Source organism: Lithobates pipiens, unplaced genomic scaffold, assembly GCF_037356315.1.
Source record: "Lithobates pipiens isolate NorthernLeopardFrog02 unplaced genomic scaffold, aLitPip1_a1.2 Scaffold_23, whole genome shotgun sequence".
Taxonomy (NCBI): Eukaryota; Metazoa; Chordata; class Amphibia; order Anura; family Ranidae; genus Lithobates; species Lithobates pipiens.
Genome location: NW_027507785.1, coordinates 92536650 through 92561811, shown reverse-complemented (window position 1 = coordinate 92561811; position 25162 = coordinate 92536650). Strand labels below are relative to the sequence as shown.

The following is a 25162-nucleotide window of genomic DNA, read 5'->3' as shown; positions in this document are numbered from 1 at the left end:
AACCGTTGTATGCCCAATTACTTGCATATAAGCCTTCAAAATGGCCACTATATTCCACTTTTTAATTGCGCCTTCAAAGACATAGCTCTGAGGGCCAGGCCAGCCTCCATCCATGTTTATTTCCATTCATCGCAGTGGCTGCAAGCTGGCATTCCCCAGGTATAGGGACTGCATTTTATCTTTACTAAAATATTAGAACTACAGTCTGACAATTTACTAATGGCTAAGCAGGAAAACAAATATAAACCAAGACAGAACAATTCACAGCAGTATTCAACTAGACCAAATACTGAATTAGAACTTGTCACCAAAATCTTGGCACTGTCAGATACCAGGGAATAACCGTTCTCAGAAAGAATATATGGCATATCAGGGGTTAAATTAGTGTAGGTTGTTAAAAAGGTAACTATAATTGGTTATATGCTGTAAAACATTTAAACATCTTTAAGCTTTTATATTGATATTTTATATCTGTTTCTATAACATGAAACATTTAGGGTTCCATCTGAAAAAGCAAAGCAGATGAAGACGACAACAAGTCAAAGCTCTCATTAATTCAGCTTTGCAAGTTGCAGCTTTATTTTTTTTAGACTTCAACAAAGCAGGTAAAAGACAGCCTGAAAAACATGTGGAAACATGTCTAAAGTGCCACCTACTGGCTGAAAATGAGAATTAAATTTATGTAATGTAGTATTTTCAAATTTTCTGGACTGAATTTTTTTGTGCTTTTTTCTGATCAAAATAAAAAGTACATTTTTCAATAAGTTATTATTTGTGGGCTATTTTTTTTTTTTTTTTTGCAAAAAAAAAAAAAAAGAAACACATATGTTAAAAAGAAAAATGACCAATTCACTTTAAATTTTGAATTAGACTTACTTTTCCCAGGTAACGTGAGGAAATATGTTTTAGGAGATGTTCTGTAGTATTAAAACACTTCCTGTCCTACAGTAACAGTACTGCTCTCCATAGATACAGCAAAAGTGGCGCTCCACCCAAATAGGAAAATTCCACTTTAAGGTCTCCTCTCCTCCCCTTCCTCTTCATAAAATGGCACTTGTTTTGTGGGGGAAGAGGGAGAGAGTGGGTACCTGGTTTTGTTGGGTATCCGCTTCCACTTCAACTCGGATCGCCTATGCAATCCATGCGAAAGTTTTTCTCCCCTACTCCCTCCCCATTCTCCTCTGGGACACATCACAGGTCCTAGACGAATGCAGGACCACTCACAATGTGCAGCCCAGCTTGCACATGTGGATTGGGTACCCAGCTGTGAAGCTGGAAGCTGTCACAGTAGGGGTGTCCACAGTTGAGATGCCAGGGACAGAAGACCGAGGGAAGTGCTTGGGTGAGCACTAGAACCTGGGACAGGCGAGTGTCTGTTTATTAAAAGTCAGCAGCTACAGTTTTTTTTTGGACAAAATATGACTGGAGCACCTCTTGAATAGAGGTTCCTCACTCTAGGGCGGGGGTGAGACACTGGCTGGATCACAGGTGAAAAGAAAAAAAAAACCACCACATCTAGCAACCAGTAAGCCGCAACATATAACATTTTTGTTCTTGGGTTTAGATGTCCTTTAAATTGGCCTCTCTAAGTACAGAAAGCGCTTGAATACATAATGCATCTGGAGGAACTGGTTGTTGCATTACACATTGGGAGTCTTTAAGAACTTTATAATTATGGCGTTTTATTATGTCTTAAGCCACCATTTGTCAACAAGAGAGAGGCTTGGGTATTTGAAGATGAGGATGATCAGCTGTGTTCTAGGCTTTTATAAATGTCATAATAGTTATGTCTAGACTCTGATCTCTTTCCAAATTGGCATTGTTTTTAATACATAGTACATAGGATCATATAGCAACACACCCCATTGTGCCACACCTGACTTATGTGTTCGAGGAGGAACTTTGTTTTGGCACCATATGGTTTAATGCTTTTTAAATGTAACTTTCGGGGGGGGGGGGGGGGGGGCTTATTATGAAATTGCCAATTAGCTGGTCGTCATGGCCCTGAAACAAGCATGTAGCAAAAAGGTAAAACATGCAGGACCATGAAGGTCAGAATTCAATTGCTTACCTCTACACTATTCCAATTCAGTGACTCAAAAGCTACTTAAGCCTATTGAAGTAACTAGCATAGTGGCCAGACTTTTTTATTTTTTTTGTCTTTTATTAATGCCCCCCAGAATGCTTCATTAGGTCTCACAATTATTTTTCACAGGTAATCATTAAATTAAACAAATTACACTTTAAGCCCCTTCTTCAAATTAGGCATTGTGTTAAAGCGGAGATCCACCCTAAAGTGGAGCTTCCACTCATTGGAACCCTCCCCCCCTCCGGCGCCACAATTGGCACCTTTCAGGGGGGAGGGGGGTGCAGGTACCTATACAGTACAGGTATCTGCACCCACTTCCTGTGTAGATTCTGCAGAAGCTACGCCCCTTTCCGCAGAATCTACGACCCCTTTCCGAAGGTCCCCCACTGCCTGCTGGGAAACACACGGATCCCAGAGACAGCGGGGACCATCCTTATTGCGCAGTGCGACTCGTGCATGCGCAGTAGGAACCGGGAAATGAAGCCGCAAGGCTCCACTTCCTGATTCCCATACCCAAGATGGCGGTGGCAGCACCCGAGAGACGATCGAGAGATCGGCTTCGGGTGCCAACATCGCGGGCGCGCTGGGCGGATAAGTGTCATTATTTTAAAAGTCAGCAGCTGCAGTATTTGTAGCTACTGGCTTAAAAAAAAAAAAAAAAAAAAATAAATAAATAAATAAAAAAACGGCGGACTCCCGCTTTAACTACATTTTTTTTTGGAATGGTCTGGCAGCACACCGTAGGGTCTCCAGCCACCTACCCCGTTTCCCCGAAAATAAGACCTAGCGTGATTGTCGGTGATGGCTACAATATAAGCCATACCCCCCAAATAAGCCCTACCCTGTTTCCCCAAAAATACGCCATACCCTGAAAATAAGACCTACAAGGACTTTAACTAGGACTTATTTGGGGGGTAGGGCTTATATTGCAGCCATCACCGACAATCACGCTAGGTCTTATTTTTGGGGAAACAGGGAATGCAGTCTGATGTGGTGCAGTCACACTTTATGTTACACATTAACTTGTTTTATTGGGACAGCCCATTCATTTGAATGGGCTGCCAACACAGCACAACAGACCTAAAATTGTACCATTTTTTAGCAATGAAGCCCACCGTGTGTTGTGGTGCCCGCTGATTTACTGCATGGCATTCAAAACTAATATCACTACTGTAGACAATGTGAAACCAACAATAAATGATACCGTATTGTGCCACATTAGTAGGTGTATATCCTACAGTATTGTAAGGCACCAATCTGAATGGGCCCGCTTGATAGCTTATGGTGCCAGTCAAAGTAGAGGTGAAAGTATATCCCTGTGTCCCAGAACCTGTAGTGCAAACTTGTCCCAATACCAATCCAGGGGGTTGGTAAATGGAAAGAGGAAAGGATTGCTACTCCCAACCACACCCCAGGTGAATAAACGATAAAGAGCAGCCTCGACCTGCATGTCTCCACCTAACCACACACACTGATGCATTTTACCCTGCCCATCAGGGCTTAATCATAGGGTGGGGCGAAACGCATCAGGGTGTGTGATTTGGTGGAGACATGTAGGCTCTTTATCGTTTAGTCACCTGGGCTGGTCAGAAGTAGCGGCAATCCTTTCCACTTTACATATCGAATTAAAGGATTGCATACACTGACGGTTAATTATATCGTGACTAGTGCATTACGGTAGAATAAACCACATGTCTGAGGACATACCTTACAGTCCAAAAAAACTGGTATAAATGTAGAGAACGCATAATAAGCATTCTGGCTTGTGATCCCCCAACCCATAAGTGAGGACACAGCACCAACAACAATTAAAACATACAGTTCTAACAAACACATGGACAAAAAGGAGAGTACTAATGACACAAAAGACAGTTGCACCATCTATGCAGATGGTAAACACCACTACATGGATATAAAGCTTCAACATTAAGTACAGCCAATATACAAAAAAAGAGATAAATTATAATAGAGACATATGTCTTTATTAAATGATACTTTTCTGATCTCCTGTCCTGCAACTGTGTTGGGGAAAACTGTCCTCATTTCCCTGCATTTTGATTGCCTCAGGCGCAAATACCCGTCACGGTCAAGTACCGTGATTGCAAGTCAGCTTCTCAGATAAAGTGATAGGGCCTGAGTGGTAAATCTCTATGCCATATTACTGTCATCTGATGAGGATAGGGTTGACAGTCCGGGTTTCAGTCCTCCTGAAACCTGGACATGTTTTTCAAAATAGAAATGTGGCTCGGAATAGGGCTTGACAGGAGGGTGAGAGGGAACTATTTGAGCCACATTACTATTCTCTTTGGAGTGCCCAAAGGTGTGCCAGGTCTGTTACAATCCTACAGTGTATACTAAAATATAATAAAATTTACTGTGCACCACTAAAGTGTTCGGGTTTGGCTTGAAGAAAAAGTGGCAACCCTAGATGAGGATAATATCAACCCTGTGGAAGCTCTGACATCATCCAACATACAGTAGGTCAGCGGTGGAACTATCAGGGTCACAGCAGTCACACTTGCAACTTGGCCCCATTATTCCGCCACTGTTGGGGGCCCCCACGGCTCTGAGCGGAGAGTGCATCTCATACAGCTCAGAGCCAACAGTTCTTCCTGCTCCCCCTCCCTCTCTCCTTCCTCTCACACAGGATGACACTGCCCATCTGCTCCTTCTCCCCCTCAGCTCTTCTGTGCTTTGCGGGAACATACGGGGGGGGGGAAGGGAGGAGCAGATCGGCTGTGTCATCCCGTGCGAGAGAGGAGGGGGGGGGGAGCAGGGAAAACTGTCAGCTCTGAGCTGTATGAGATACGCCCTTTTCTCAGAGCCATGCTGAGGCAGGCAGTATTGATGAGCACTGATAGGCTGCAATGTTAAGCAGCACTGATGGGCACATTAATGGGCACAGATGGGTGGCACTGATGGGCAGCACTCATAGGCTGCATTGATGGGCACTGATAGGCAGCACATGGGCATTAAGCACTGATGAGCAGTGCTGATAGGTAGCACTGATGGATGCTGATAGGTGGCATTGATGGATGTCGATAGGCAGAATTGATGGGCACTGATTTTCTGACATTCTTGGCAGGTAATGCCTCTCCTTTCCTTACACAGACACAGCATGGGAGGAAAGGACTGCCAATAACTAGCAAGTCTGTTTATATATGATCAGCTAATCACATGGTAAAGGGCTGCTGTGATTTCGCTGGATGCACGTCCCAGGGGGCATACAGGAGCCAGAGTACTGGGAGGATATCCATGGACACCCTCCCAAAACTGAAATTCCAGGGGACGGATGGAAGGGGGGGGGGGGGTTCTTGCACCGGGGCCCTGAAGGTTCTAGTTACGCCCTTGCAGTAGGTGTTGACTCAATGTGAACTGTCAGTGACAGCTTGGTCATGGTGATAAGAGCATGCTCATTGTTGCCACAGACCAGTGGAGCCAGATGAAACATGTGTACAATCGCTGTTAAGACCCACCTGCCATGCTTCTACATACACACTGGTGGGAAGCCATTACAGAATATCTAAATCAATAATTGCAGATTACCAGCCATTTGATGTGGTTGCAAACATTTTCTGCAAGTACAGATAAACAATCTTATCCTACTTCTGTAAATGTCTGATCCCCACCTCCCATGTAATGAAAATAAACAGGGCAGACATATTTGAAGTTCTGCCTGGGTGACGACCAATGCTGCCACAAAAGATCCAGTGGAGAAGCGAGCGTAGCCAGCCTAGGGCAGGAAGCAGTTTATCTGCAACATTACCAAGTAAAAAGGAAAGAGAAAAGAAGGCTGAAATAAGAAAACAAATGTAACCACCACTTTTGAGGACCAGTAAGCTGCAATATATTACAGGTCCATTCACGCTTTGCTGTTCTTGTGTGCTGGGTTTACATGCGTTGTGTCATGTGTTATCATTTATTCTGAATGGGCTTCCAAAGGACCAGAACAAGCAAAAAAATATGGGCATGCAAATGTTCTAAGGTAGTTCGCTTCCACGTGATATGGTGTGGTGCAAAGCATGTGCATTAGAGTGCCATGGAGGATTTAGATATGCTTTAAGCACTTCTCCATCTCACTCATTAAGAGAGACCCTCCCGGATATCAATTTTCACCAGCAGCACAGCGTAATTACATATTGCAGACAATCGTACGACCTGAACTAAAAATGATTCAATGGGGTTTTTAAAAAAGTTAACAAAAAAAAAAAAAAGTTTACAATTTCACACACGGCAACTGTACAACACCATTAGGAGTGACTGCTAGACGCCAGGCTGGCCAGTAATGAAGGGGCAGAGGAAGCGATCTGCTTTGCCAGCTGCCATTGACAAGTTGCATGCTTGCAGCTGTTATTTATTTTGCGTCCTTCCACAATACATTTGTTGTTTTAATTATTTTGTTGTGAAATGGTTTTAATAAGTGCAGCAGTTAACTGGCAACTGACTGAGTCCAGCAAACCAGTTGTTATAGTTGAAATGTAATCATAGTAAATAATAGTCCAGTGCATCATCTGGTTCCAAAAGTGTGATGTTCAACTTGTTTTATATGGCCTGGGTAAATTAAAGAGGAACTAAACTCCCTCAATCAACAGCTATTTTTAATCCTTATGCTACAAGCTTTAGGAAATAGAAGGAAGATATAATATATTTACAGGTACTTGTTTTAAGACTTTTTTTTTTATAATTTCTTCAGGTGCTTCCTAGTTCCTGGCCTAGGCCAAAATATTGTCATATATCCAAGGAGTCTTCAGGAGGGGCTTTCTGAGCTAAGCACACCCTCCTGTCTGCATGTCTGAGCTAAGGGCAGATGGGTTCCAGGAAGTAAAATGTTACATGAATCTGCCCTTACTAAAGATGGCTGTTTTTGAAAAAATAAAACCGAGACATGAATGGATGGGTGAGCTTGCTTTTAGTAATAAAAAATTAAATAGCATTTTCGGTTTGTGGATCTCAGATACAGTTTAGTTCTGCTTTAAAGAGTGGGGATTTTGTAGAGGACTAAAATTATCAAAAAAGGGAAGGAGAGAAGAAGGAGAGGACACATTCTCCAAACCCAGCCAGTAGTGTCCTCATGTCAATGGGGAGAGGCAGGCATAATATTAAAAAGACCCAAACCACTATTGTCTAACCACTATTATTATAAGTGGTATAGCTACTGTATAGATGTAGGGCCCTTTGGCAAAGTTTGGTCTATAGACTTACATGATTGGTGCTAAAAAGGCATAGTAAAAAATTGAAGATGTATTTCGATGCCTAGGAAACGCCGCTGTGTACAGCTGCTCATAGAAATGATTGACTGTATGGTAGCTGTACACAAGCATAAGCTGTATTTGCTTAAATCTATACAAATGCGTGGACGTAAATCAACAAGAATGTCTTGCATGCACCCAGGGATTTATACCCAGGCATTTGTTTATACCATAACGCGCATACCTGCCTACAGCTAATGTACAACCATTCTATGCATATGTTGTGTCTCCCCTGCATGGAAAAACACCCACAATTCCTGTTGTATGGCCTCATGCGCCTGTGTGTACCCACTGTGCTTGGTCATGTGACATTTCAGCGTTCATTCGCCAAAGTCAACTTTTAATGTCACTTTTTTCTTTTGAATGTCACCAGTTATTAAAAATGCCATCATCTGTGTATTACATGGGTTACTAATGTGGCGCTTCTGAAAACACAAGTCCCCTGGCTGTCATGTGTGTCTAATGGCTTCAATTGCTGACCTACAAAAGGTATGCAGGTCAGCAAAGTCAGAAAAATAGTATGTACTCCATAACTGCTCATTTGTTTCCGGTCACCAACCAAGCGTTGGAGGCAGAAGGTAACCGCAACAGGAAGGGAACCAGAATTTTATGGAGAGATCAGCATTGGCATTGAGAGAGAGAGGTCACTCCTGTGACCCCAGCACCCCCCCCCCCCCCCAAGCCACTCCAAGTCACCATGCCAGGCTGTTATTGTACGCAGGATGGTAAGCGGGTAGAGAATGGTTTCTCAGCCAGGGTTCTCTGGAACCCTAGGGTTCCTCCAGAGGTTTCTAGGGGCTCCTTCAGCATTGAGCAATTTCTGCCTCTCAGATAAATTCCTGCTGACACTATTGCTGTTTGTTTTTTTTGTTTTTTGTTTTTTTTTATCCATAAAATGGGCAATTCTTCCCAAGCACCACAAGTGTAAGGAGCATTCTTCTCACTGACCACCATACTAATGTATCATGAGTTGTAAATATAGTAATTTTAAACAGGGGTTCCCTTAGACCCGAAAGTTATTGCAAGGATTGCTCTGTGTTGAAAAGTTTGAGCAAGGATGGGGTAGAGCTTAGCCCTAGACTGTTATTCAGAAAGCTTTATTTATATCTGCTTATTAGCACATAGTTCCATTTGCTATCCATACACAGACCGTGCATGCCCCCTCCCAGCAACCTTTCAATATATAATGTGAACACAGAGCAGGAGCCCTGGGACAGGGAGAGGACAGACATGGATGGCATCAGTGGCTCTGCTGTAAATTCTGAGAATGAATTACTCCACAGTGCAGCTACAGATGCACTGCATTGTATTATAGCCAAAACACTCAACTGCAGCACTAGAAGAAGAGTGCTGTGAGTAAAAACTGGCATAAATAAAATATCATTTGTACAATATCCAGCAATGCTGCAGGCATAGGATACTATTCATTAGAGGTAACGTATTTTGAATTTACATGTTACAGAAAACTTTTATCTGGAGTTCCACTTTATTCCCTGGTGAGTATCTCAACGATGCAGGATGTCTGAGAAAATTTGTACTCAGTACAAGCAGGAAATTACATTTCTTTTCATACATCAATGGCATGGAGAAGGACTCCAGGTTGCCATATTGCATTGATATTTTGACAGTTTTGAGTAAATGACAGTGGCTGCAGTTTAAAATGGGATGGTTATTTTTAATAACATTAACCCCTTTTTGATCACCTTATGCATGCGTGTAGTGGCACATATGTGTTTCTGGGTGGCCAATGTTTAAGTGCTGAGGGCGCACTCACAGCACAAAGACTGAGCTGTTGCAGACAGCCTTTGGTCCAGGCTGCAGATCTATAACCCCACCGAATAAGTGACCGCTGTGACAGTGGTCACATGATCGCCAATTCTTCCTGACCCTGGGTGTTATGAACTGAATATTTAAAAGGGACATTGGGAAAAGCGGGTTACATTACCAAATGGCTAATGCAGCAATTGTTTATATTTTTTTATTTTTATTTTTTTTAACAAAAGCAGACTTCTAATTAAATGACTATGATAAGGCCAAACAATTAGTTTGCAACTTAAGATGACATGTTCCTACTTATTTGGTGCACACTAGATTGAGGGCAGCATTTATTTTATTACTACAAAACCACCATAAAGTATAAGTCACAGAATAGCTGCTTGCGCTGGAGCTTCATCACACAGTGTTCTTTAAATGTGTCCCTGCAATAATCAGTACCAGCTGACCCTCATGAATTTCTATTTGTCTTGAGACCAGACGACAAAGCTGTAAGCTGCTAAAAAAATAGATTTTTTAAAGAATTATATATGTATTGGTCTTAAAAAATTAATCGATAACTGACGTTTACCTTTTGGTTAGATGTTGGAGAGCTAAGCCAGTTTATTTGATGTTTCTAGTAGTTCCTGGGTTGGCATACCTGCTGTGGCCGTTACGAGGGGCTCACGCTCTGCCTGCTGCAATTATAGTGGTTGTAAAGGCAGAACATTTTTTTTCTTTAATGCATTCTATGCATGAAGGTAAAAAAACTCTGCAAGCAGCTCCCCCCAGCCCCCTCTTATAACCCCTCCTGAGCCAATTTTGATCCAGCTAAGTGCACAAGAGCAGAGGCTCTCTCGGCTCTCTACCTCCTCACTGGCTCAGACAAAGCAATGGGAGCAATTGACTCCCGCTGCTGTGAATTACAGCCAGTGAGGAGGGAGCAGGGGGTGGGGCTCGAGTGGGGACTTATGGGGGGGGGGGGGGGGGGAATTTCACTGCTTGACTATCCAAAATATGTAAGAATCCAAAGAATAACTGAGCTAACCAGGCTCCACCAATAACAATCACTTTTCACTGAGCTGACCCTTAAGGCAACACCTATCTCCATTGTAAAAATTTTACAACAAACCCCTGCAAAAAATAGTATTACTAATCTGCCCCACCACCCATTCATTGGATCTTCCCTCTTTTAGAAGAGTCAATGTCTCCAGCAGAATGTATACATATATCACTTCTAGGTGTGTCAGATGCTAGCTGTCTCCATGTGTGGTGACTCCACCCACCAACCCTTCAGCCTCTACTGGGCAATGGATGGAACAAAAAGGTGTGTGGCAGGGGAGCCACAGGTCATAGCTCTTAAGCAGAGTAAAGATCTGAGGAGCGACTGCGAGTAATAATACTACTCTTTTGCAGTTTATTTTTTGGCTACATATTGCTTTAATCAACTACAGTCATTCTTTGTAGAAACGTGGAGTCCCTACCTTCCAAAGTCTCCTAAACATCAAACGTTAGATGAACAGAACCAAGTGGCAAAGCTCCAGTTGAGGGGCCGTTCATGCACCGTGTTAGGTGTTAGCATGGAAGCCTGTCCATGTTCTTAATACCAAGACTGTATAGCATCACAATTTTGTGATCCCAAAAAAATGTTGTGATACCAAACTTGTGTTGCATACACACGGTCGGACAAAGTTGTCGGAAAATCTGATCGTAGGTAACGTGATTACGTTATTTCGTTACGACGGGACTGCGTTCAGGCTAGTAGCCAATAGCTTTGGTCTAGGAATTTGATCTGAGCATGCGTGGCACTTTGTCCGATTGGAATTCTCTACACACAATCGGACAAAGTCCGATCAGATCATGTTGTCTGAAAGTTTTATAGCCCAGCTCTAAAACTTTGTCCATCGGATATTCCGATGGAAACAGTCCGATGGAGCCCACACACAGTCGGATTAGCCGACAACATGGTCCAATCGGACATTTTCCGTCGGAATGTCCAACCGTGTGTACAAGGGCTTATTCAATCACCATGGTATGCTCGCCCTGCAATGGATTTCACCCCGTTGGCCCTTATTCTCTATGATAAAGCCCAACAGGGTGAAATGAGAGAGGCAATGCAATAGTATAAAACAAGATCAATGTGAAAAAAACATAAAAATTCAAGCACACTTACTAAACCATTACTACACGGTTAAACAACATATGAATATCCATTCCGTTGATAAAAAGGTAAGGCAAGAGATGTTCGCAAATAAAGTCCAAAACATGTGCTGTGACCAGGAAAACAGTTTCTTCATTGAAATCAAATAAAAGAAAGTCTCTTCAAAAGATGCATCTTCAGAAGGACCAGAAAATAACTACAAAAAGCAGATGTATAAATCACCAGTGTGTTCTGTAGCTCACAAAGTTTCCTGAAAATGCGTGCCCAGACCTCGCAAACACCAGATATAACCAGCAGGAGGCGGTGTTATTGTAGGATTCAGTCCTTCTAAATCATACAAATCACCTTCCCGGAAACCTGGAAGCCTTCCCTGCTGGCAGAACACAACAATTAAGCGCAGTGATCACATGCAAAAAATTAGACAGGCTAGTTGCACTGAAGTTGATCAATGGATCAACTTCAGTACAACCAGCCTGCCCATAGATCAAATGTCGACCAATCTTGGCTAAAAAGAGATTCATAGATCTATGGCTGGCCTTAGACAGTTAAATCTGAATACTAAAGGCTACAGAGTCATGCCAATATAGCCACAGCTAAAGAGCTGTTCACATTCCTACATACATCTAAAACAATAGAGAGACCGATAAGAGTGAGCAATAGGCGTTAGCTAGGAAGCTAAGGCCGTCTGGTCATAGACGGTTTGAATCTCAGTTGGTTCAGCAAGAACTACCAGAGATTCAAACCATGTGTGGGCAGGCTGAATGTACCAAAATTGATTGATTAATCAACTTGGGTACAACCAGCCTGCTGGATTCTCTTGTGATTATGGCTAGCAGCTCCTATAGCCCCTAGCCATAATCATTGTTTTCTCCCAGTGGGGACGGCTGGGCCATACATAGAAGCATCAGAATTAAGAACACCTCAAAGTCAAAGTGTGTTTTTAGAGTTTTTTTATGCAGGATGGAGCTTTTAAAATGTACTGGTTGGTATGAAATACGCTTAAAAAATTAAAAGGGTTTGTTTTGCTTTAGTACACTAGCCAAAAATAAACATTATCATTACATTATTTCTATCGAGTCTAAAGCATATTGCTGAGTTGCACAATTTGAGAAGGTTTATGTGTTTCCCTTCCCCAATAGTTCAACATCATACCGGGCCAAGAACATACATATTCCACACAAACATCTGCTTGAACCCAATGTCTCATTTCCCAGGGCAGCATTCCTGGAGACCTTGCCAGCATACAAACTGTGATCACTGATCTGACCTCTACTGCTACTAAGTAATAACCTGGAAACATCAAGATCCCTGGGGCATTCTATTGTTCCACACTCCATATATTGTTTGCTTCCAATCCCCCTTATTAAAAATTCACACAAAAGCTGTAAGTTATACTTCCACATGTTCAAATCATAGTTTAAAAAAATAAAAATATACACTACAAAGTACATAAAAATAACAAAGAAAAAAAAAAAAAAAAAAAAAAAACGCAGCTCCTGAACAATTTCATATCGCCGAAGTCCATTTTTGTGTTTTTTCTGCACTCCACCGCAAATGTATAGTGTGAAAAGGGCACATAGAAAAACAACGGTCGAGACAAGATTCATACATTTTTCTCTTAGGCTAGCCATACACTATGCAAATTTTAGATTTTTTGATGAGCTGACCAAAGTCCAATCAATGGATGGCTCTGTCGCCACCCTCCTGCCTGACAGCCTTTGATTGAAAATGCTAAGGAACCAGGAGTTAAATTGTTGACCGAACATCGGGAATAAAAAGCAGTCATAATCTTATAATGGAATTTCTGACTGGTTGATATGGTCTTCAATAAAAGTATTGTAAACCCTAAACTGAGTTTTTGGTAGAACACAAAGGGAAAAAGTGACACCTCTTTCCTTTATGGTTTTCCAGAGTCTGCTTCTCTCTCTATTGAGTGCAGATCGGGTGTTTGCAGAGACTTTATTCAGCTGTCTCCATCTTTATTTGCTTTACCCTTTATGACCGTCATGAGATTTCTTTACCCAGTGCACCCTATTTCTCTACTCTTAAGAGTTTTGGTAAATGTTAGGAGACTTAAACCACCTGACACGTTTTCTATCTCTCCGGAACTCTATTGGAGAGACCCTTGTACCGAGTTCCTAGGTCTGCACATTTTACCGTAATGAGGGGTTCTGACTCTTCCTGTTGAAATGTATTTTATTTAATAGTGAACACAACAGGACAAGCTGGAATACTCAAAAAAGATGGGAGAAACACTTTAAACTTCCAATGGAAAAAAAGGAGAGACTCTGCAATTATGTCAGGAGATCTCACTGCCGGAGCAGTCAAGAATTAAGAAGGCAAGGGCTGACGCAACTCACGAGGCACCATCCATAACCAAAATTACCTTTGGGTGGATTGGCCCTTTAAATAATCATAACGGGATGTTTATAAAAAGTAGTGATCACACATAATTAGTATAAGATAAAGTTTCAAAGTATGCCCAAAAATATTTGGCCTCCTATACATGTTCATCCAGCACTAGTATGAGTTTCAGGCTGCCTTCTGACAATCTAGACGCAATGTATATCATACATATATGGTAAAGATGTGTCGGGTATGGTATAAAAGAAGTCCTGTACCTGGACTGCCAGTGCTGACCTCCATGTGAAAACACCAATCGCCTTGCTGTCTCTGGCTTCAATACTTTCTAATACACTGGCCAGGAACAAGCACACAGCTACCGAAGCCATAGGACAGTCATAACATGATCTGCATTTTTGGTCTGGGTCAGTAAGTTAGAAAGTGTTAAAGCCATTTACTTGAACACTGCAGGTCATTATCAAATTAGCATGCTCTAGTACAAAGCACTGCTGTCATTTTGCTTAGATACCAATGTGTGATGAGCCATTGCAAGGTGCCAGAGCAGCCAATCAGATTTTAGTTCACCTCTGTTCAGTTGCTATCAGTTATTGTCAGTCTGTCAAATTCAAAAGCTGCATATTCTAAAAGATGCAGGTACACTGGATATTAAAAGGTCAGGTTTCCAAAAAGAGGTATTTTAAAGCTGCAGTTTAGGCTGGTTATATGCTGCCTCCCCTACTTCAATCTTTTTTCCCTCATTAACATGTTAATGAAATGTTTAAATAAAACATCTGTTTTTTACATACTTTATTTTACACCCAGTGATATCATCACTGGGTCTCTGCTTCTCCATCAAGGAGATCATGGATGGTGGGAGAGGCCTGTAGAGTTCTTCTGGAAAACATCACAGTACACTGCCTCATTAGACATCTCCCATCCCCAGTTAACCCATTATCAAAATGCCTTGATGGGTGAGTGCTGGTCTGCAGGAGTTGGAGTTTAAGTGTGTGATTAAGGGGGATATGATCACCATATATAATTATATAGGTGGTCCATATAGTGAGCTTGATGTAAAGTTATTCACTTTTAGCTCAATACACAAATATAATGCATATGGCACAAAATAATATTATATATATAAACCTTTATAGGTAATAACACCAGTGATTGATGATCCAGGAAATATTCAATTGTCTCCCTTGGGATCAGGAAGAAGGGTTTTTTTTTTTTGCTTGTCTGTAGATAAGCCTCTCACAGCCCTTTTCCCCCAGAGAAACCCCTTAAATAATAAGTTTAAGGGCTCAAAGAGCTCCATGCTTAAACCAATTAATCAGAGGTCTATGAGATGAAGGCCTCATTCTTGGTCAGTGGGAAGAATGCTTCTAAGCCCTTGTACACACGGTCGGACATTCCGACAACAAAATCCGTCGGATTTTGTCCGAAACTGGTGTTGAATACACATGGTCGGACAAAGTTGTCGGAAAATCCGATCGTTCTGAACGTGATGCCGTTTTTTTCATTACGACGGGACTACGTTCAGGCTAGTAGCCAATAGCTTTGGTCTAGGAATTTGATCTGAGCATGCATGGCACTTTGTCCGATCGGAATTCTCTACAAACGATCGGACAAAGTCTGATCGGATCATGTTGTCGGAAAATTTTATAGCCCAGCTGTAAAACTAGAGTCCGATGCAGCCCACACCTGGTCGGATTATCCGACAACACGTCCTAACGGACATTTTCCGTCGGAATGTCCGACCGTGTGAACAAGGGCTTACATTGTGGGTTAAATGGGAAGAATGCAGCCCTTACAGACCGCTTAAAAAAAAATAAAAAACTATATCGGCATCTTGCTGCTAACTCTGCCAAGTGGTGTTGGCCCCAGAACTATACAGGTACTGCCAAATGGGGAGGTCAAATCAGCCACAGCTCAAGAACACCCAAGAACCTCTGGAGAAACCTTAGAGTTCCATGTAACCATGGTTAAGAATGACTGCTGTAGATTAACTAATGCATATGGGATTCTGTATTTGGAGGTTTTCTATTTTTTTATTTTTCCTATCGGTTGGGTTTGATGGGCCTGTGTCATTTTTCAATCTAACTATGCAACTATGTTCCTAGGCAGACTTGTAAGCAGACCTCCGTAGGTAACCCCAACATATGATGCCGAGTAGGAAAGGGCCAAACGAACTCCTGTTCAGTTCGTACTAGAACTTTCGAAAACCGCGAAAGTTTGCACCCGAATAACGAACCTCATTAAAAAGTCAATGGAACACTTATATCAAAATACAAAAGTGCCCATTTTTAAAGGCTTATATGCAAATATTTGGGCATACAATGGTTATAAGGATCCGTGTCCTGCCCTGGGGGACATGTATCAATAAGAAAAAAGTTTGTGAAAAACTTAATTTTTAAATGAACAGAGATTTGATTTTTAAAGTGAAAGCATAAAAATGAAAAATTCCTTCCAATATGGTGCCTGGGGAGTCCCCTAAGGCCGCGTACACACGGGCGGATTGTCTGCCCAACTAAGTTCGTCAGACAATCCGACAGACAGTCCGCTCAAAATTTGAATGAACGGACTTGACCACACACGATGAGCAGACAGTCCGCTGAAAGCGTGCGTGATGACGTGTACAGCACGTACGACGGGACTAGAAAAACGACGTCCTATACACTGCAATGCAACCTTCGGCCGTGTAAATCTTTTCTGAGCATGCGCCATACTTAGTCCGTCCAACTTGCCTACACACGAGCGGACTGTCCGCTGAAACCAAGTTTGGACGGACAAAACCAAGTTTGAACGGACAAAATTACGGAAATTCCGTAAGACTTTGTTCGCCAGACAGTCCGCTGAAGCCCACACACGAGCTGATTGTCCGCTGAAACACGGTTCAGCGGACTAAGTTGGACAAACAATCCGCCCGTGTGTACGCAGCCTTAGTTTACCTCTAAAGTGGCAGATCTCTAGAATCTGCTACAGCAATAATTGCATTTATATAGCCAAAAAAAACACATTTTCCCTGCAAGCTGTCTTTATTTTGCTCAGCAACAGCTGGGGAGCCAGTGTGTATGATTAGGCCACAATGTTGTGCACTGGGAACAAAATTAGAGATTTTTTGGATACATTCTGGTGTCACTTTGACTTTGGATAGAAGTAACGTGTGCGTAAAAATTGGTCTTTGGGTGCCAGTGGCACCGTCGCACCCTAGCCCTATAGGGGTACTCTTAATAAAAGAAAGAATTGGCCTTGCTGTAAAAAATTGCAATGATATGCACCTGTCAAACAGTTCAATAAAATCCTCTTTAACCGGTTCCTGACTGGCGCACACCGATGTACGTCGGGAGAATGGCACAGACAGGCAAATGGGCGTACAGGTACGTCCCTTTAAATTTGCTGCCGCGCCATCGTGTGCGCACCACCAGTGGCGCGCATTCGTGCTGGCACCTCCCCGAGTCGGGTCGCAGGTCCCACGGACTCAATTGCCGCTGGGATACTCGCGATCGTCTCACGGGGACATGCTAATGTAAACAAGCATCTTCCCGTTCTGCCTAGTGACAGTGTCACTGATCTCTGCGCTCTGTGATTGGGAGCAGAGATCAGTGGCGTGCCACATGTAGCCACGCCCCCCACAGTTAGAAACATGCCCCAGGATACACTTAACCCTTACCCTGCCCCCTAGTGGTTAACCCCTTCACTGCCAGTGTCATTTTCATAGGAATCAGTGCATTTGTATAGCATTGATTGCTGTATAAAATGACAATGGTCCCAAAAATGTCTGACGTGCCCGCCATAATGTCTCAATCACAATAAAAAAATAAAAATAAAATTTAAAAAATTTGTCGCAGATCACTGCCATTACTAGTAAAAAATAAAATTATTAATAAAAATGCCATACAACTATCCCCTATTTTGTAAACGCTATAACTTTTGTTTATTGCTATTTTTTTTTTTTTTACCAAAAATATGTAGAAAAAATACGTATTATGTAAACTGAGGGAAAAAAACGTTTTTTTTATATATATTTGGGGGCATATTTATTATAGCAAAATGTAAAAAAGAATGCATTTTTTTGAAAATTGCGCTATAAACAAAAAAACAGCGACAAAAAATAAAAACCACAGGGGTGATCAAATACCACCAAAGGAAAGCGCTATTTGTGGGTAAAAAAGGACGTAAATTTTGTTTGGGAGCCACGTCGCACGACCGCGCAAATGTCAGTTAAAGTAACGTAGTGCAAATTGCAAAAAAAACTCTGGTCAGGAAGGGGGTAAAATCTCTTCCGGGGCTGAAGTGGTTAACGTGTCCTCAAGACTTTTTATCTTCTGCACTCTGTGGGGATGGGATGAGATGAGTTCTGAGACCTTCCCCTTATAATGCTATGTACACACGATAGGATTTTCCAACAACAAAACCGTGGAATTTTTTCAGAAGGATGTTGGCTCAAACTTCTTGCATACACACTGTCACACAAATGTTGTCGGAAATTCTGAACGTCAGGAACACGGTGGCGTAAAACACATACGACGAGCCAAGAAAAATGAAGTTCAATAGCCAGTGCGGCTCTTCTGCTTGATTCCGAGCATGCGTGGACTTTTTGTGTTTCGGAATTGTGTACATACGCTTGGAATTTCCGACAAAGTCTTGTTGTCGGAAATTTTGAGAACCTGCTTTCAAACATTTGTTGGCGGAAATTCCGACAACAAAATGTTCTATGGAGCATACACACGGTCGGACTTTCCGACAACAAGCTCACATCCAACATTTGTTGCCGGAGAATCCTATCGTGTGTATGGCCCATGACAGTGGTCAAGGAGGGTTGCCAACCAGTAATCATCCTTCTCCTTTATACCATGTATTCTTGGGTCCTTTCGCAGGCTTTGAAGCATGAGGTTGCCCATGCACCTCAAATTTGCTTCAGAAGCAAACTCCTTGTGGGTCACTCAGGATGACAGCATCTGGAACTTCCTCCTCCCAGCCACGTACTACTCCCTGGGGTTGGAAAGCCATTGCTTACAGATTGACGCATGTCTTCCTCTTCTTCGAAGCCTATGAAAGTGCCAGAATCCTCCTCCTCTCTCTCCTCCTGTGGGTTCTGTGACATAGGAATGATGGTATCTAGATAAAGTGGGCCTTGGGAGGAAAGGAAGTCCTCCTCTGCCTCCAGTGCCATGTCCATAAAGCCATGCAGAGTCTGTTCCAGCAGGAACACAACAGGGATTGTGTCACTGATGCATGCACTGTCACTGCTCACCATCCTTGTGGCCTCCTCAAATGGTGACAATACAGTGCATGCATCCTTAATGATCAGCCATTGGTGTGGGGGAAAAAAAGCCAAGGCGCCCTGAGCCTGTCGTCGTTCCGTACTGGCACAGGTACTCGTTGACGGCCCTCTGCTGCATGTATAGCCGCTGCAGCATTCCTAAAGTGGAGTTCCACCTGGTGGGTATGTCACAAATCAGGCGGTTTACGGGCAGGTGGAATTCCCACTGAATTTCAACCAACTGAGCACTGGCTGTGTATGGCCACCTGAAATGGCTACAGACTCTTCTGTCCTGTTATAGTACATCTTGCAACCCTGGGTACATACTTAGGAAAAGCTGCACCACGGCATATGTGTCAACTTTCCCTGTCTTAGGGCGGACAAGAGGTTTGAGCCATTATCAGACACCACCATTCCTGGCTCCAGCTGGCGTGGCCTGTCCCTGCAGAGCTGCAAGAATCTCTGCTCCGGTGTGGTTCCTGTCCCCTAAACACACCAGTTGAAGCACTGTATGGCACCTTTTAGCCTGACTCTGGGAATAGCCCTTTGAACGCTTAGGGGGTACCTGATGTTCAGTGGACAATTTTGCAGAGGAGGGCATGGAGGTGGCGGAAGAGGAGGGGGTAGAACTCACAGGTGATAGCAGCTGCAGAATGTGATGGAATAGGGTGGCTGCTCTCTACTTTTTCTTGGGGTTGTGCCACCTCACCTTTGGTTTCCTCCTCTGCTCTATCTGGCACCCAAGTCGCATCAGTGACCTCCTCATCATCATCATCATCATCATCATCCCCATCTCCTCCATCTTCATCATTACCACTGGAGACAACTTAGCAATACGCTGTGGCTTGGGGACATGAATGCCAATTTGTCTACCAGTGTTCCTTCCTCTCTCTAGGCCCATGTTCCTGTCATCCTCAACCTCAGAACCAACATCTGAATCCAGTAATGCCTGGGCGTCATCAAGAAGCAAGTGGCTGATGTTGTGGTCAAATAACTCAGCTGACACCTCAATGGCTGATGTTGAGGCCATGGCAGGAACAAGGAGGCATGTTTATCCAGTCTGGCAACTGCAGGGGACTGCACACTTATCTCTGCTTGCATGACAGAGGATGAGGAGAATGAGAAAGGTTTAGTAAGTGAGTCCACCACCTCCTCTGCATGCTGTGGCTGGATAGCATGGGCAAACTCACTAAACAGAGGAAATTAACTATATGGCGTTAAACTGGCAGTAACACACAGAGAAATAAATGGTGTTAAACTGGCAGTAACACAATCGAATAGACAGTGTTCAACCGTCACTACACTGACTATCTGAACTGTCCCTACTCTAGCTATATACTAATGTCAAGATTACTACACTGAAACTATCTGAGCTGTCCCTACTCCACACTAATGTATGTATGAATCACACGGTCTCACTAAACTACAGTGAAACTATCTGAGCTGTCCCTAATCTAGCTGCACACTATGCAAAGCTGAATGATGGTCCTCCTCACTACACTCACACTATCCCTAGATGGACACTAAACTAATATTCTACACTGACAATTGAAGCAAAATTGCACAGTATAGCACACTAACTGATAGCACTCTACAGAGCCCTGTGCGTTTCTCTCTCTCTCTGAAAATGGCCACCATTGAAAAAATACTTTTATACGGTGGGGTGGGAATGAGCCATGATTGGATAAAGTCATAATGGCAGTGTCCAATCATGAGTCTGACAGTGCTTTGTGCCCTGATTGGCTGAAGATTTCATTGCTTCAGCCAATCAGGGCTTGCAATGCACTGTTCGGCACCGCATTGTGGTCGGTTCGATAGGCTAAACAAACGGTCGAATGACCTGTTTGTTTGCCTGTTTGGCCGAGCACAATTTCACCCATCCCTAATGCCGAGCCTCCATGACTATAAAATAAATCCAATGAATGAAAGGGGTGGGCTAGGGCAGTAAGGTTGGGGACTAAAGAACTAGATGATACTGGACATCCTCCAGCTAGGTAATAAGGTGAGTTCTATATGACTTTCTGCAGCTTCTGTGAGAAGCAGAAGCAGTTTTAGTGCTGGAGAAAAGCCTGTACCACCGTGCAACACTGAAGGTAAGGCTGGAGATCAGCTTTAGTTATGCATGTTCCTGGTGAACTGAATTAGCTTATGGGTGGTTCCAAGTCGTTGATATTCCAGCAATAAGATCTACCTCACTGTGTTACAGACTTTACCTGTTCATCTGGGAATTTAAGTGCTGCCATTGAACTTTCCTTGTTCTAGCCATCCTATTACATGTGTGCAGTCCAAGAAACATGATCTCACCAACAGAGTCCCCACTAAATACTATCAGATTGGAGCTCCATTCTTCTTCTCTGTGGGAAAAGAGTCTGTCCTAAGGCTGTAACGCTTCAAGAATCTAAAATATCTCAACAGCATTTCCATAAACTGAAATATCAGCTGATAAGGGAGGAGTGGCCCATTAAATATTGCACTGGGCAGAAGGGAATCCCTTCAACTCCAAACTTGGCTAAAGTCACAGTACGGTATATCTTTTCATGCCTCCGATCAACATCTTCTTTCAATGTTGCATATCTGCCAGGAACACCAGCTTCCACACCCAAATAATGCAATGATCAATGGCTCAGCAAAGACTTTATATGTAACCTTTCTCCAAACAGGACCACTCACCCTCCTTCCAGCTTCATTGTTGTGCAGGTTCATCAGAGTCCTGGAGCTCTCATACGTTCCTTTATGATGGACTTTTTCTCTTTCCCTGGCGTCCACAAATTCCTTGGCAAATCTGTAGCCATAATCTAAATTATCTCCACAGCCACCCCACAGCCAATCCCGGGGCAGATCCTTAGGTCTGGCTGCCCGACTGCAGCCACAAGTTGAGAGCTCCCCCTCTCGGCAAGCTCGGCTTACTGCATTCACCACTCCAGCGGCACTGATGGCATACGTGAAGGCAGTCTCTCTGCTCCCTGAAAAATACAAAATCAACAATCACTATAAATAAAATGTCACAGATAAGGTAACAGGTGAAAAACAGAGCTGTGCAAAATATTCTTAGGAGGGGGGGGGGGGGGGGGGGAGGTTGGGACTTTGAATGAGGTGTGTAACATAAACAGGGGGGGGGGTTATTTACTAAAGGAAAATACACTTTGCACTACAAGTACACTTGGAAGTGCAGTCGCTGTAGATCTGATGGCAACATGCAAGACAAAAAAAAAAAAAAAAAAAAACAACACAGCATTTTAGCTTGCACATGATTGGATGATAAAAATCAGCAGCGCTTCCCCTCATGTCAGATCTGCCCCTCAGATTTACAGCAACTGCACTTTCAAGTGCACTTGCAGTGCAAAGTGGATTTGCCTTTCATAAATAACCCCCATTGTATTGATATAAAAAAAAATGTATATAGAGTTTAGAGCTGATTGCGTGGAAGATCGCATTGGTATTAAAATATAAGATTTAAAACATCTAAAAACACATCTTATACTTCAATGCCAATGTGATCTTCCACTCAATCAGCTCTAAAGTCTATATTACCATGGCAGTGCGCTATCGCCCAATTGTATATTTTATGCATATATTTGACCATCTCAATTGCTGTAACCATGATGCAATATTTTTATATTTTGTTGATGAGACCACTCAATAAAATACTTATCTTTATTAATAATACATTTTTTGTACATCTACACCATGTTTATGTTACATACCAACTGTTGGGTACACACCTCATTCAAAGTCCCAACCTTCTCCCACTATTAAACAGGGATGGAGGCACCACTACCATGTGCCTCATTCAAAGTCCCAAATCTTTTTTCTTGCATATGCAAAATATTCTTGACATTTTCTTAACGTGCTAGGTTATATTAGAATAAAAGAAAAAAGAGAAAACTGACAAAATTCTTGGCAAGGCTAGGTTTAAGCAATACAGGTGCGACAGAGCACACCTTTTCCGCACGTTCCTGCACATTGCATATAGGACAGCTCATTAATTTCAATGGCTGCCCGATAGAAATGTGGAAAAGAAGTCCCTGATCCTTTTCCAAAAATGCACTGCAAACAGCTAAATACGTTTACAGTAGGGGTTCTATCCTCCATTTCTGTCAGTTAAGTCCTGAGATTTACACAGCTCTGCCATACAGCACAGCCCTGTCTACCAAGGCAGGATACCTGACTTTTTTCTGCTGTAGTCTAGTTAAAGGATCAGTTCACCTTTTGTGACATGGTACACTCATATTCAGGGTGTAACATGCAATGATTGGACCGGTCCCCTCACCCAACACCCCGATTTGACAGCTAGTCTTTCTTCCTCTCTTCCACTTGCACCCCCCCCCCCCCCCCCAATAGCTGTCATAATATAAAAAAAAACATTTTTAAAAATGACCAAGCGGGACTCGTTCACAGTGTTCTGTGAATGAAAAACTGCTGTCAGCTTTTAGTTTTCAATGAACAACCATAGTGCAACACAGCTCAGTCCATTCTCTCTGCTTGTCAGATTGTATCTGCTTGCCCGTACAGGAACACAGATACACTTACAGATCTCCTGGTCTCTGGTGCAATGATTTCGAGGTTCCAGACACAAAACAAAATAAAAAAAAGTGCATTATTTTTTGTTAAAAAGGTGAACTTCTCCTTTAACACTAACAGACCATGCCCCTCCCTTCTGTGACTGGACAGTGAACAAAAAAATAGACTGGTGAGCTAATCTCTGTTACACTGCTCTCTCCTCCTGTCAGCATGGTCCTTGTTAACAAATGAGCACTGCAGTATCTCTGAAATAATGTACAGGCACTGCAAGCAGTTAATACTAAGCCAAATACAGGTATTAACAACGCTTGCATTTAATAAATACATCTCATATTAATTAATGAATATAAAACTGCTTTCATTTATGTCCATCTTTAAAATTTAAACTCAGATCAGCAAAATTTACCAATAACTATGTAGTCAGGTCTAGGCTGACTGAAGTTGAACTGATTACGGCGAGAGAACTTCGCGCTAGATAGTTATTGGTGAATTCACGATGACTGTACAAAGACTGTAAAGTACGTGTGGCCCAATTAATGTAGTGCCACCTTTGGGAGCCCATTCACACCATGTTATGCCATGTGTTAACGACCACGTGTTGAATAGGCCAACTCATGCACAATAATGCACCAAAAAAGGGGCATTTATGTACCATTTCCTGCATGCCTTCCCGAGTGTTACACAGAGCTCAATTGGCAAGGTGCATTGGGATGCCATTCAGAATGAATAGCATTGCATTGTAACACCACAATTACCATGTTGCCGCTCGTTAACACAACTCAGTATTGAGAATAGAGACTAGTGCAGTGCCAGGCTGGTTCATTAATACTTTACAATATTTTTCAGTGGTGCTTGGCAACACGCAACATGTTGGAATTAGCCTTTAATAAGACAGAGTGAGATTAATCCTTAGTAATCAGCATACAGAATATGTTTTTTGTAAGTAAGTTATTTAAAATGATGCTGAATGGTATTTTTAAGCATATGGGCCCTCATACCCCAAGTTATTGGTGGTACATATCTAGGGCCCTCGCACCCCGAGTAATTGGTGGTACAAATCTAGGGCCCTTATACCCAGGGCAGGACTTAGGGTGGTAGGGGCCCCTGGGCTTGAGTCACTTTCGGCCATACCTTCTATACATTATCGTATTTATTGTTGTATAACTCACACCGGCGTATAACACGCACCCCAAGTTTAGGAGGGAATTTTAAGGAAAAAAAAAACTTACATTTAAATGCCCATCAATGCAGCCTGGCAGTGTCATTTGCAGCCTTGTCAGTGTAGTCTCGGTGCCGCCGAGATACAGAGTCCTGTGTATCTCGGCGGCTCTCGGGTCCTCTCGGCGGCTCTCGGGTCCTCTCGCAGTCCCGAGCGGAGCCGAGAGTAGTGTGCACGGCTCACAGTCACGCCCATTCCCTGTGTTATGTTCATCATAGGTCAGGACTGGGTGTGACTGTGAGCGGAGCTGAGCCGAGTACACTCGGCTATGTATCTTGGCGGGCCCCCTATTGGGTGGGGCCCATGGGCTTGAGCCCAGTCAAGCCCAATGGTAAGTCCTGCCCTGCTTATACCCCATCTAATTGGTGGTACATATCTAGGACCCTCATACCCCGAGTAATTGGTGGTACATATCTAGGGCCCTCATACCCTGGATAATTGGTGGTGCGTATCCAGGGCCCTCATAGCATGAGTAATTGGTGGTACATATCTAGGGTTACAACCATAATTGTTCCTATTGGCGTAAAATAAAGCTCCTCCCACATCATAGCCATCTCCCTCATTT

General features: G+C 42.9%; 1 protein-coding gene across 2 annotated transcripts in view; it reads right to left on the bottom strand.

The window, feature by feature from the left end:
* The window catches only part of WNT5A (Wnt family member 5A), a 56607-nt gene that overhangs the window by 9398 nt on the left and 22047 nt on the right, over positions 1 to 25162 (bottom strand). For both annotated transcript variants that reach the window (XM_077452050.1, XM_077452051.1), the window contains exon 4: positions 21528 to 21820. In XM_077452050.1, coding sequence (XP_077308176.1) covers positions 21528 to 21820 — 293 coding nt within the window. The remainder of the gene's footprint in view (positions 1 to 21527; positions 21821 to 25162) is intronic.